This window comes from Haemorhous mexicanus, chromosome 3 (genome assembly GCF_027477595.1).
Source record: "Haemorhous mexicanus isolate bHaeMex1 chromosome 3, bHaeMex1.pri, whole genome shotgun sequence".
In the NCBI taxonomy this organism is placed as follows: domain Eukaryota; kingdom Metazoa; phylum Chordata; class Aves; order Passeriformes; family Fringillidae; genus Haemorhous; species Haemorhous mexicanus.
The window spans coordinates 44134547-44148906 of record NC_082343.1 but is presented as its reverse complement, the minus strand read 5'-3'; the positions used below and the strand labels follow the sequence as shown (position 1 = coordinate 44148906).

Sequence of the window (14360 nt, the reverse complement as noted above, 5' to 3'; positions counted from 1 at the left end):
TCTTATCATAGTAAGGGGAAAAGAGTGATTCAGGTTGGGAAAGGATGTTAAGAGTCTCTGGGAGAGTTACAGGAGGAACATAAGAGGCTGGAATGGTAACTATAATGTAACTTAGTTATTACAGAGGCCTGTCACTTACATTCCAGGAGAGAATGTCTGGGACAAGCAGAAGCCACAGTTTGCATGCAGGGACTAAAGTACCCTGTAAGGGGGGGGAAAAAATAAAATCTGAGATCCCAAAAAGCACAGTACAAGCAGTCCAGGCACTTTGTGTCACTGATTTTATTCACATGTACAAGTTGACACTACACTATTTTAATAGACAATACAGAAGCATTAAAAACAAATACTGTTTAAAAACTTTAAAAAACACATATTGCTTCAAGCTTAGATGGTATTTCCCTATTGTTTTTAAAGTGAATTCAGTGCTAACAATAGCTGAGGCAGCTTCCCATTCACTTAGAACCCCTAATTTCATGAGGTTACTTGTCAAGGTGTTGAGTCAGGTTCCATTTATGGCTTTGCTGCTGAGTGCACTAACTGAGCTGGAAAAGAAACTGGAACATCCAGGTTACCATAGATTAGGCCCTCAGATTGCTAGCATTTGGTCCCTATCACAGTAAAAAAAAAAGTCAGAGAGGCCTTTATAGTTCAGTGGCACTACATTATGCCATAAAAAATGAGAACAGATACACTTCCCTATGTGTTAAAAATTCAATTTAAATTTGCCTGTGCTGCCTGGATAAAATTCTTACCAGAAACCGTTCCTCAGTTTTGTTAAGGTTGGCTCCAAGTTTAGCTATCACCTTGACCACTATCTCAGCTTCCTGTGAAAAAGTCTGTATTTCATAGTTGCAAAGATGTGACAGCAGTGACTGAACAAGCATGCTACTGTATTTTACAGGACATTCTTATGCAGTTTTCATGGTAACATGGTAACATTTTACACTGTAAACACTATCTTCACAACACTATAGTTAAATTGCAGCATTACACATTGTAAAACTCTTGCTTCACTTAGCTAAGTACTTCCAGAAACAAAGGAATAAACAGTCATTTTAATGAAAACTTTGGACAATTGAGTATTTATTGTGTTCTTACCAAAAAGTTTTACTTCTAAAACAGGAGTGAGAAGTGTTCACCACTTTGCTAAATTCAAGAGTCCATGCAAGACAATGTTTAGAAATTCCTTAATTGATAGGGAGACATTCACTAGGGTTTTCTACTTTTCAGTGAGTCCAATTTGAAGCAAATGGCCACCTCCTGTAAGAATCTATGGAATACACGTAAAGCTTTTACATCTGGAAAGTTCTGCTTTACAATGCAATTGGCTTTTCATTTGTTAATGTCAAAGCACCAGCAGTTTTCCAGACCAAATACTTCACACATAGAGCTTGCAGTGATCAGAACTATACTATTTCATATAGTCTAAGCAAAAGAGTAGCTTTATAGTCAATTAATACCCAAATGCAGAAAGGCTACCTGATTTGCAGAATAATTTACCCCTCACTTCAGGTATTGTATTACTTAAACCCAGATAGTACCAACATAGCACCCAGGATTGTTTTGGCTACAGACCATTTGAAAAAGCACAACAACAACTCACAAGACCTTATTAGTGTATCTGCTGTCTTTTAGTAAGTCATCCTTGTGGGGAACAGCTCCTGACCAGACAAGGACTGTAGGACTAGACAACTTCCTCAGTACACAGCTGCCCTGATGCTGTTGAAAATTCTCATTTGAAGACCTGAACAGACCTGTTGGTGATGTTTTAAGTTTACTTCCCAGTATCCAAGGCAGAAGACACTAAGCCTCCTTTAGTTAATGAAAACACCAACACCAATGGGAGATACATCTTACCCAAACACGGGTACTTGAGGCAGGCACATAGTCATCCTGGCTCTTCCATTCCCAGTGGGAAGAGAGAACTGTAGAAGCTATCTTCAAAAGCGTGGCAAGATGAGTCCTGCCCTACACAGTCAAGGAAACAAATGTGACAAAATGCACTGAGGGCACAATCCATCTGCTGTGGTTACATAAAGCCTACAAAGTGTGTGGGCAACAGGAACAGGCAAGTTTTTATTGAATAAGGCAGTTAAACACTACTGAGTTGGTGCTTTGACACTGTTGTGCAAAGCTTGGGTGGCTTCTGGAACAGCAATAGCATCAGAAGCAAGCTAAGCATATTTACAGCAGTTATTTAAAGAGGAGAACTCAGCATAAAAGGAAATCAAAAGAATCTCATATGAAATAAAGGCATTCTCTGGAGCTGTTTTCCCCAGTTTTGGGCACTGTTCTAAAGTTTCAGGAAGTTCTAGCCGATGGTTTACTTAGCAGTCAAAATCCCCTAGAGGGATTTTGCTGCATATAAAACATTCTTAATCATGCTGTGCTTTCCCAGACTTAAAAGCTGTAAGATCTTAAATAGATAGCCTTCAACAAGAGTGGTCTGTATTTTTATAGCTTTATGCTTAAAAGGCAGGTTAAACAAAAAAGAGGTTATAATTTCATGGATTCTAGGACATTTTAACAAAATTAAAATTGTGAGTAATGAAACCTTTAGTGATGTAACAGACACTAGGAGGCAGCAGTGCTTGGACCCTTTGCACAATTACTTTCTTGAAGAACACAATCAGACTTTTCACTAAGTATGCATACTCTGTTGCAATAGTAATTCTAGAGTCCTCCTTACTCACTGAGATTATGGAATGAAGCTAAAACTAGTGCAGGTTTCTGCTTTAGAAGTGCAAGTATGCTTCCTGTGGGAATGTGTCCAGCCTGTAAAACACAAGCTTCAAAACAATTAAACTGAGATAACCAGCATAAGTAACTAACACAAAACACATCTGAACAAAACTTCGAAGCTCACAACTACAGCAATCACCTGCCTAAAGCATAGTTAGCAAACTGAAAAAAAGATAATTTACAGCCACCTGAGGGAAACAAAACCACCAAGGATATCACAATGACTGTCTTACTATGCAGAAGTAGGACCTACAAAACAAAATGTTCAAACTTCATTATATGTTCTTGTTTACTAAAGGTACACCCCTCCTTTCCCTAGTCCTTACCCCCTCCCCATCCCCCCTAAGTGAGGGGTTCTGCACCAATTTCAAGAGGCAGCAAGTTTCTCAGGATATCATCTACAAGTTTTATCAACACAAAATTTCAAGTTTAAACTCTTTAACAATATACCTGTACAATACCTCCAAGTGGAATGCATATTGCACTCTGACCCCCACTGAGCATAATAGATACTCTGAAGTGTTAAAAATAGACCTCACCAGAAAGGAGCCAGCCCTCTCCTTCAATAAATGCATTTACATGATTAAGTACAGACTAAGTGTGACCACAAGGTTAGTACAGTGGTACAGCTCTATATTTGTAGGACAAGTAACTACTTATTGAGTGGCAGCTATCAGATAATGATTGTCTACATTAGTTATTTGGTACAACAGGAACAGCTACAGCAAAATGATCCTGCAGCTGTTTCTTGCCCTGAAAATGAGTGGTTTATTCTAATGACCTTAGAAACAGTGATAAAAGTTAGCATCAGCTGATTCATTAATCAAACAAGGTTGTTTTTGTTTGGGTTTTTTTTTTATTGTTTTGTTTTTTTCTTTTTTTAAGTTCCTGGGTACAGACAATACTTGGTATTTTCCTGCCTAAAGCATCTACATTTATTAGTGCTAGTTACCAGACACACTGGCTTCCTGTTGCCTGTCTTCATATGCTATTTTCATAAAAGTGTTAAATAGTTTTATAAATACAAAGGCACCTCCATCACTCCTTTAAAGTCTTTCCCCAATACCATCTCCCCATGACTTGAACTTGAAATTAGGGAAAACAAATTATTTGTTACCATGATCAAAAAAGTGTTTGCTTTGACTCCCTGTATGTTAAGGTTCCCCCTCCCACCCTCAAAACAAACTGACTGAAGCATTAGAAAAATTCCCAAAAGGGGAATTGTTGAAAAGTTTGGGTAGTTATATCTAAAAGCCTCTTCAAATGTTATGGCTCCAAGGATACACCCCACTGTGAGGTAGGTAGCCAAGATAAAAACATTGTAACAAATACTTTTAACAGCTGGAAACTCCCTAAAAAAACCTTGCATAAGTGGTTTGGTTCCTTGCACCAGTGTCCTGATATGCATGACTTCTTCTGAGGATGCCTAAGGGAATCCAGGTTCAGAGAGCTCTTGCTGAGTAGCATCTCATGTACTCCGTCATCCAAGGGTTGTCTGCTGGGGAGGGCTTTGCTCGCCAAGTGTTTTCTGCCTCTGCTGATCGCACTCGCCTCTGAGAAAGCTTCCTTTTCTCCACTTGTCTCCTGTTCTTTGCTCGTAGGGCAGATTCGTGAATCTAAAAGACCAGAGTTAGTATTACGGAAGGAGAACAGCCTAGGAACCCCTCAGGAATGACGAGGATCACTCTTTATTTGTCCCAGTCCCCATCCTGAAGGAACAGGGATTGTGAGCAAGGTTATATTTTCTTCTTTAATTTGTACCAATAACTGAACATAGATTTCTTTTTTTTCCATGAGAAGTGCTTTAAATTCTGTTCTGCATTATCTTTCCCACTTCCTACTATTAAATGATCTCAAAAAATCTTGAATGTTTCAGTCTTACTCAGATGAATTCTGAAAACTTCAATTCTCTGTTTCTAGCATTTAAAACCTTAAACAACCCTCAATATGCCTAAGCATCCCTTAAGCCTAATATCCCTAAGCCCTATTAGTAAGACCAAGCCCTAGGGATCCCTTAGAGACTAAAGATCTTAATTTTGACCAATGTGCCGAACACAATTACATACATTTTTATATTAATAAATTATGATATTTTCCCCAAAATTTAATATGAAGAGCCAGTTTCTATGTTGGTGTTTGTCTATCTCCATATTGAAGATCCTGTCTCCCACCTTTCAAACATGCAAGATAAAGTAACCTCAGCAGGCAGTAGTCAGTTCCTACATAAAGAAACACCCTCAGTGACAAACACTACATAATTGGGAGTGTTTCAGAAATGTTCTGCCTATTCAGTCCAAACTCAAGACCCAAGCTGAGGGGTTCCATTACTGTTTCTAGCATAAGAAATATTAGATATCTAAGATAAAATAGAAACAATTCTGCTCATGTCAGGCTTCAGCCTCTTCTAGGCTTCAACATAAAGCACCACTCAACTATTCTGAGCACTGACCAAAGTTTATCAATTTAGCATTGGTGTCCATTATCAGGAAAGGCAGCTTCTTTCCAAAGCTGTAAGGCCCAAGTTCCTCCTTTTGCTCAAAGGTTTGAGCGGTCCAGGAAAGAAAAGCCTGGGCTTCAAATCCCTTCCAAAACAGCCCAAAGGCCAGTTTCATCTGGATATGGACAAGACACGGGCAGGGATGAATTAATGGTTGTGTTTTACCGGCCTAGGAGAGTTATAGAGAAGAAAGAAATGGATCTGTTAAAACACTCAGTTGCTGTTTCTAAGCTAGGAAACAGAGCCCCAGTACAGCAGAATCCTAGTGCTGTCCATGCCACATGAATTTAATTTGTGCTATTTTGGTAATATTTACACCAGCCCTGTAATCCATCAGCCATCTGATAGACCATTCTGCTGCGAGCAACATTTCCTACTGGCAAGCCACCAAAATAGGCTGCTAGACAAGACATCTTAGCAGAAAAGCACTTGGTACCATCTCAGTGAGGCTCCTAGTCTAGGAAGTGTCCCAGCAAAAGCCAAGGACTTCCCCAGTGTTTATATGCCAGCCTGCTGTGGGCTGCCTGGTGCTAACTGCCTGCTCTTCTCCTGTTCTCATGAAGTTCAGAATGCAGAAATACTTTTAGAACAGCCAGTTTTGCTGGTAGCACTGTAACAGCCACAAACAGGACAGGCAGTTTTAATTAGAACTTGCAAGTATTAGTCAAACCCGGGAAGCTTCCAAACCAACAATAAAGAGCTCTTATTTGGACATCTCAAGACTCTTCAGGTTTATTGATAGAACCTACTGCTGGAATCTCCATACATTCAAATAAAGGGACCCCTGAGAAGTTTTATCTAGCTGTTAAGACATCTGTAGGCATTAAGTAGACACTGCCTTTTCATGAATCAGAAGCTCTTACTTACTTCATTCACCGAAGCAGAAGCACAGACGTTGTGAGTTTTCTGGCTCCCCGTATCCGTCTGTCTTTCTCCCCACCCATACAGAGCAAATGGATGTTTATTCTCCTTTGGTGCATCTGTCCTTTGGGGACTTTTGGCTGATTTTCGATCATTACGACTGGACAAGGCACTTCGACTTGGACGTCGTCCTGTACGGCTGGTTTTGTCTGCTTCCTTTACAGAAGTATGTTCTACAGTTTTCTCTTGCTCTTCCTTCTCCTGCTTTTCTTGATCTTCTTTTTCTTTCTCTGAAGAAGAAAAAAAAGTTATGCTTTAAGCTCCCAATGACAACGTCTTCATGTCTGATTTGCACAGCCTCTCAATACATCACTGAAGCTGTGCTTTTTTTAGAAATGCAAGAAGTCATTGCTCTCTTAGCAACAGACATATACCTTGCTTAAATGTCTTCTTTCTTTAGTGACTACAATACAGCTTTCCCATACTTTAAAATGCCTTTCACTGCTGAGGTTACAGATAACCAACAGCCCCAGGAAGAACTTAAAGACTGTTTCCAGTGATCTTCTGTCTTCACTATTTCATCCTTGCATCTCTCAGACAGCAAACAGATGGAGCGCTGAATGCCACATAGATGCTGCTAGCTAGTCAGAGATGATGTCTGATAAGACTGTGTGCAATATTAAATCCTTCATATTATCAGCTTCTGCTGAAAAAAGTGATTCATTTTCAAGCTCTCTGTTTATACATGTATCTCTGTTACAGTTTTCTTCTTAGGAAGGAGAGGAGAGTATGAAGCAAAACCCCACAAAGTAGTAGACATCACCTTTGCTACCTGATCTGTGAATTATGTTGTACATTTAAAGTGCCACACTCTGCAGGCATTATTCCCCAAGGCTCATTTATCCCACACATTGAAGCCTTCCATAGCAAGGGGCCAGCAATAGTCCTCCAGTCACTGGGTATGGAAAGTAGGGTTTGTGAGAAGGAATTTAAAGGCTGAATCACTGCAGTTTTAGATCATCACTGAAGATTGAATCAGCATTATATAAAATATTAATTAATAAATAAAAACACAGAGGAACTACTGTATCTTGTTGCCCTATAGTGTGTGATCAACTACAAGACACGTGCCTTTTATTCACCTAAGAGTATAGGAGTCCACTAGTAACCAATTCCTTTCAAGTCTGATCATTAGATGCTGTCTTCTGCTAGACTCACACAGTGATCACTCAAACTCTGCTGACATAAACACACCAAACTTGCAAGTTTTCTACCACACCATTCTGGAGAGGATCAGCTCCACGCCACCTCCGTTCCAAGTCTCAGCACATTCAGTCATCACCAGCATACACTGGCGTGGACAGAAGGAATTCCTTCACTGCCATAGGGAATTCTTCTAGATTAGGGCTTGCTTACATATTGACAGGCTGGCCACAGACAAGTACTGCAGTTTTTACCCAAATGATTTCATCATTAAAAGCAGAAGGGCTTGCCAGTCCTGTGACATAATAGCAGCCATTCCTGATAATTGCTGTGATTTCAAGCATGTGCATGCCCAATCCAATGCTGCTTTAATCTCAGTTCTGTATCCATCCAGTTCTGATGAAATAGAAGTTACCTGCCTGGCACACTGATTAAGCATCCATTTACTCTAGCTCTCACTTCACATTTGCAGGGTAGAGATACCAAGGCTTGTTCCATGCCCCAGAATTCCCCTAGGGCAAGCCTTATGCTCCCTTGCTAGCTGTTAGCCTGGCCAGCACAGTTTCTACGTGCTGCCAAGCAGCACTGAGGCCCTGCTGCTGGGCCCAGTTCAGGCTTGCCTATAACAATCTTCCAAGATGTGCAGGTGTAGCATTCATCTACAGGTGATACTGCAGTGTAGCTGAGTGTTTGGTAAAGAGTGACCAGCAATGTTAAAGTATTTAGAGTTGTATTTGTTGAGAGCTCAGTTGAACGACGTGACGAAACAACCAAAGGAAAAAAAAACTAGTCAAAGCCAAAGTAGTGGCATGTTGAGAGCAAAAAATGGCTAGATTAATTTTACATACCTAAATATTGGCTGGATATAGTTTCAGTTATTATAGACAAGGCTGGTAAAAGACAGCAGCAGTGAGCTCAGTGTGGTATTAGACTTGTTATGCTTGTTTTCCCTGTGCTCTGGGACACACAGCTTCACTCAAACAAGGCAGCTCATTCATCATGGCTGCAAACTGGCAGCACAGAGTTATCTCCTTACAAAATATTATCTGAGCATCTCCCTGCACAGCCACTCTAAAGGAGAGACTGCCTAGGTCCATTATCAGAAGGAAGCACTGTTTTGAGAAAATTAAACTCTGAAAGGGAGCATATTGCTGTCAATTCTGCAACAAGTCTGTTTTTCCTTTTGGAAAGCTGTTCCATCCTCCATTCAAGGGAAAATGTCATCTTCCTTCTCTGCAAAGGGGGATGGAGCAACACTGACTTCATAAACAGCAGAAGTGGCATTTAGAGACTTAAAAATACAGGAAGGTGGGGGCTCTGCAATTACATGGATAGTTCAGCTTTAAAATACAAGGCAACAGCCATGCCTTTGGATGCTGCTCACCAGGATACAGCTCCAGCTGGTCCAGAAATGATTGAGCCAGCTTGTCCCAAAATAGCACTAAAAGCATATGGGTAAATGGCACACAGAGTCCTGTGCACAGCCTTACAGTAAATGCTATATGCCAGAGTGTACTGTAGCACTTATGAGCACCTGCTATTAGAGCAGGGGTTTCCATGAACCCACTGCTACAGTGCCATTTACACAGAATTCAGCTGGTGAAGGCACAAGATGTCTAACAGTTATTTAAGCCTTTTATTTAAAACTACAGTTTATATCCAAGCCATTTTCTTAGGCATCACTTTTCACACGAAGTCAGAAGAGCAGCAGTTGAAGCAGGACTTAGACCCAGCTGTTCAGGAGGAAGTCCAGGCCCCAGCAGCTCCTACCCATCTCCTTCCCATGCAGAGCGCCATGCATCAGCTCCAGCAGACACAGGAAACTCAGAACTGACTGGCTTGCAGCATTACAGGGATTAGACAGGAGAGGGGGAAAGCTAGAAATGTTTAAAACTGCATCATGGATGCTAAGCAGAGCACACTGGATGGACAGGAGGGGATTAAGTGCTTAACAGGCAGACCAGGCCCACCCAACACGGCTGCTGAAAGCTCCTGCCCAGAAGAGGTCCCTTAAACCTGGCCGCATCGCCCACTCGCGTAACAGCTCCGCTCCTGGCTCAGGCAGGAAGAGCCCAGGAGAGCGGCTGCTTCCCACAGCACTGCCACACAGGACCCCCATTTCAAAGGCCCTGATGACTTACTACAGATATCAACAGCCTTCTGATTAGACCCACGGGCCAGGCCACAGGGTCAGCGGTGTTATCTCTGCATAGAGACGCTGGCTCCTTACAGCACTACCTCAGCACCAGGAGAGGCACTTTGTGCTTGCATTGCTGCAGGCAGAACTCCCAAGTTTCCTGCTTTTGTATCAACACCTCCCCAAGTGGGGCAGGTCTCCTACACCTCTTGGAGAGGCTATATAACCAGTTGTGGCTATCAACCAACTACAGCTGGGTAGAAGGTACCTTACTACAGATTGCAGATTGCAACATAATTTCTTCAAGGCAGATCTTGTGTGAAGCAATAAAGGAGCTAGCAGCCACACAGCAGCTCAGAGTTGATTAGATTCATGCAAGCTTCATTTGCAGCAGTTTGGAAAGTAATTACTGGATTGGCTTGATAGCAAAGCTTGTTTCCAAAGGAAAAAAAAAAGGGGGGAGCAATTTAAATAACAGTACTGTAAACCCCTGAATTGATGCCCTTGCCTTCTTCCCCCACTACAAACTGCTTCTTCCCACATACATGGGCCAGCAAATGCCCCTGCAACATGATGACACACAAGATCAGGGAGCAAGTTTGAAACTGGATCTTCTGTTTAGTTCCACTAATCCACATCAGTCACTTTCCAAATACTTTTGAGACAACTCCTTCAATGACAGCTTGTCACTGCTGTCACTTAAGACCACAGCACAAAAATGCTGAAGGCAAAATGGCAATAAGGACTGAAAGATGCCTTCATCCTGCATGTGTGTGCAGCAGTGTCATTTCACAAGCAAGAGGTCTGACAGCAGCATTGCTGCCAAGAGCTTCTGTCTTCTAGTTACCAGCCCACTGGGTTCTGTTGACAGCTTTGAGGATGTGTCTACACCACAACTACACCAGTTCATTTAGGTCAAGATTTTGTGGGATTATGTTTAAAGCACATCTGTCCCTGGGCATGTTCCGCAGAACAATCCCACAAACAGCTGCCACAAGTGGAGGGCCAGAAGGAATTAACCCAAAGTTGCCTCTGAGCACACCTTGATATCACTCAGCCATAGCTTCAGTGCAAGACACAGCAGCAAAGCACTTTTGTCCCACATGCTGCCCCAGGGGTTCACACTGGCAGTGCTTTAGACCAAGACCACTGAACATTAAAGCCAAGCTTCCTCTTCACACACCAGGAGCATTCACAACTTTTACAAAACACACACGGGCTCATTTCAGTGAGAGGAAAGAGGAAACCAGGGCAGCACATGCCATTATGAATTGTGTTTACCTCAGATATTAAACAACATTAGTGCTGACCTGCTTGCTGGCAACAAGCACTGTCAATACCACTCAGGCAGAAATCAGATTCCCCACTAAACAGCAGGAAGCAGCAGTAGCCAGGTAACAGCTAGGATGTTCCAGCATGTGGGTGGATGTCAGATTCAGAAGACAAAAGATGTCATCAACATGAGCACACTCAGCTACCCCCACAGCACTTCAGGGTAATTAAGTTCTTTCAGAGTAAAGGGGAAAAAAAAAAAAAAAAGGCAGTTTAATAGTAGAAGCTTCAGAGTGGTAGTTTCTATGTTATCTCTTCCACATGCCTTAATTAGCCAGCCACTAAGCAGAAGAAAAATGTATCCTTATGATTGTCTAATACTAAATGGGTCACCTTCTTATATATTATATGTGCATTAGGATACAATAAATATCCACTAAATCCAGCTGCCTAAGCAGAGTTGTTTTCAGTCCTTCTGCTAAAGACTTAGCAAAGCTCTTAAATACTCACAGAAGTCAAGAAATGTTTATTCTAAGCCATTTGGCAAAGAAGTGAATGTGAAGTACAGATTTTTCTCCCACTATAAAATAGTGAGGACCTAACAAAACCTTAGGCTTTCCTTTACAGCATCCATGGCAAAGGTATATCAGTCACAGAAGCACAGTTGTCCACAACCCTTAAGCCTGGCAGGCACTGGTGCTCCACAGTCCCTTTGCCACTGCTGCAGGACTGAGGACACAACTGGATGCACTGGATAGTCACTGCACCATCACTGACCACAGACACAGCTAGCCAGCTGGTATTCCCTGTTGAATCCCAACTAGAAGCAGAATACCAAGTAACTCCAGCTGGACCTTTCCCTAGAGAGGAGCCAGGGAAGGAATCAGGGAGCAGGCTAATGAGTGAGCAGAGCACCCTGGCCAGCAGTCTCTAGCCTTGGCAACTGCCAGTGCCATTAGATTGTAGCACATTTATGTGCTCTACCCATAGGCTCAACAAGAAGAAAGAAAACAAATTCAGGTCCCTACAACAACTGCCCCAGGCTTGTACATATTCAAAGTGCATCAGAAAAGCTGGGAATGCCAGGTTCTGAGTGCAGCTTCAACAGCTTCCACCTCCTCTCACTAAAAGCCAAGCCTTTAGAGAGCATTGCCTTTTCCCATGCAACCACTCCCTGATCTTTTGCAACTCCTTAGTTCTTCTCACCAAGATACTATGGAGTTCTTCCACACATGCTCCCAGTCTAGCTTCCTCAAGGCCTGATTGAGGAAAGCAGAACAAGGCCCACTAATACTCTGTTACATACTGGTGAGCTGGGGTGCTTCCATCACTGCACAGCTGTTGTGGTTTAGCCTCAACCAGCATCCAAGTATCATGTAGCCACACACTCCCTCCTTCTACAGGGGGATGGAAAAAGAATCAGAAAAACTCATGGGTTGAGATAAGGACAGCTCAGTAATAGAAATAAATTAAAATATAATAATAGCAATGAAAAGGGAAGAATAAAACCCAAGAGAAACCAGTGATGCACAGCCAGTGGCTCCTGGGCAGCTCCGCCCAATTTGTATACTGGGCAGGACTTTCTGGCTGTGGAATATCCCTTTGGCCCGTTTGGGTCAGCTGTCATGGCTGTGCTTCCTCCCAGCTGCTGGTGCACCTGCTCCCTGACAGACCGTAGGAAACTGAAAAATCCTTGATTTAGGGTAAGCACTGCTGAGCAGCTACTAAAAACATCAGCATGTTATCAGTGTTATTCTCATACTGAATCCAACACACAGCACTGTACCAGCTACCAGGCATAAAATCATCCCAGCTGAAATCAGAGCAACAGCTTTGGGGAGGTGGAATGTATTACCCCAGCAGCTCTGTGCGCCCCATGTGAGACCTGGGTACCACAGGCACACCCAGCTGACTGCAGAACCCCACATCTCTAGCATGCTCTGAAACACCAAGCCTCTGGAACAGATGACTGCATAGCTAAAGCTTTTGTGTAATGTGGAATTCTTAAGGTCAGTGAATGCAATTTAGTCTTGAATATCAGAACACAGATCATTCTGGAAAGCTCAGGTCCCAAAGGGCATTGGATTAGTTTCCCCACTCCAGACAAGCACATCTAACTCTGGGGAGGGAAGAAAAAAAAAAAAACACACACCACAACAACCAGGCAGTATGAGGTTTAACAGTTTTCAAGGATTTTTCCTGCTACTGCACAACAGAGAGACTGCTGATTCAAAAGGCATTTTAAAACACCAGTCACTGGCTGCTAGATACAGTATTCTTTCACTACAAGTAAGAAACTATATCTTATAGGATAAAAAAAATACTAGTTTGAGAAGCTTGACCGTGTTATTATCTGCCTAACCACTTTCTTAGGCCGTGAGACAACAGAAGGTAATTACTCTGTTGCTAGAAGAGAACAAAATGTTACCAGCTCAGCGCTTGTTCAGGCTACGTAGTTGACCCAACTCAGCTGCGCACCCAAGATCAAGCCTCATGTGGCATTAAGAAACAAGAGTTCAGCCGAGACATATTACATGTGCAGGTCCAGGAAAACAATTGCGTTAAGAGCCAGCCACTGGCACACAACTTGCCGCTGCTTTTGCCGGAGAACCCGCTTATATAATTGCAGAGATGCTTGGCTCCCATGGCAACAGTTTACATAAGTGGCTGTGACTCAGGATGAGAGTTGCCACCACTTGGCTCTTTAAAAAGACACCTCCGACGCCGCAGCCATGGCTTCTCCGCAGGCCTAGCCGGGATCCTGCTGGAGGCAGCGGGGCCCGGCTGATGGGCCCTGCCACCCCCGAGCCATGTCCTGGAGCCGGTAAGACGGACCAGGCGGCGGCCGGGTGCCCCCGCACGGTCACCCCGCCGGGCCCGGGCGCCCCCGGGATCGAGGATCGGCCCCAAGCCGCGGCAGAGCGGCCCGGGCAGAGCCACCTGTGCCGAGCCCCGCGGAGAAGGGGAGGGCAGTACGGGCCCGCCGCGGCTTGGGGGCTCGGGACGCACCGGACACACGTGTCCCCCCCCGCCACCGCCGCGCTCCCTACCGGGGCTGGCCCGTCCCGCCTCGCTCGGCGCCGCCGCTCCCGCCGCCTCCGCCTCCTCCCCCTCCCGCGCGGCCGCGGGGCTGCCGGCGCCTGGCGGCGAAGGGGACCCGGCGGTGCTGCCGCCGCCGCTGCCGCTGTCCTGCTCCCAGCCGTCCCAGAGCCAGGGCCGGTGCGCCTGCTCCAGGAGCCGGCGGCTGAGGCGGTAGTGCAGCAGCTCCAGGTAGCAGGCGCCGCACGATTCCCACTTGGGCTCCTTGAAGCGCTTCATGTACTCCGTCTTCACTCGCCGCGCCGGCACCACCATGGCGGAGCCGGGAGCCGCAGCCGGGAGCCGGGAGTCGGGAACCACCGGCCGAGCCCGCCCCCTCCCGCTGCTACGTTTAAATCCAAACAGCGGCGTCCGGCCCCGCCCCGAGGCGGGAGGGATGCCTGGAGGGGGGGGGGACGGGGCCATGAGGCGCAGCGAACGGGATGACAGAGTAACCATTAAAGAAAATATAAAATAGATCGTAAATACACCAAAGCACCGCAGCCCTGGGCCCAGCAGTAGGCGTGCTGGGGCCCGGGTGAGGCTCTGGGAAAACCTCCCCGCCGC

General features: G+C 44.4%; 1 protein-coding gene across 1 annotated transcript; it reads right to left on the bottom strand.

Annotated features, from left to right (window-relative positions):
• Window positions 1-267: 267 nt before the first annotated feature.
• Window positions 268-14123, bottom strand: CCSAP (centriole, cilia and spindle associated protein). Its single transcript, XM_059841593.1, has 3 exons — window positions 13766-14123; window positions 6110-6393; window positions 268-4361 (listed from the first exon to the last, which is right to left on the bottom strand). Exons 1-3 carry the CDS (start codon window positions 14067-14069, stop codon window positions 4188-4190), a joined length of 762 nt encoding a protein of 253 aa, XP_059697576.1. The 5' UTR covers window positions 14070-14123; the 3' UTR covers window positions 268-4187.
• Window positions 14124-14360: the final 237 nt, after the last annotated feature.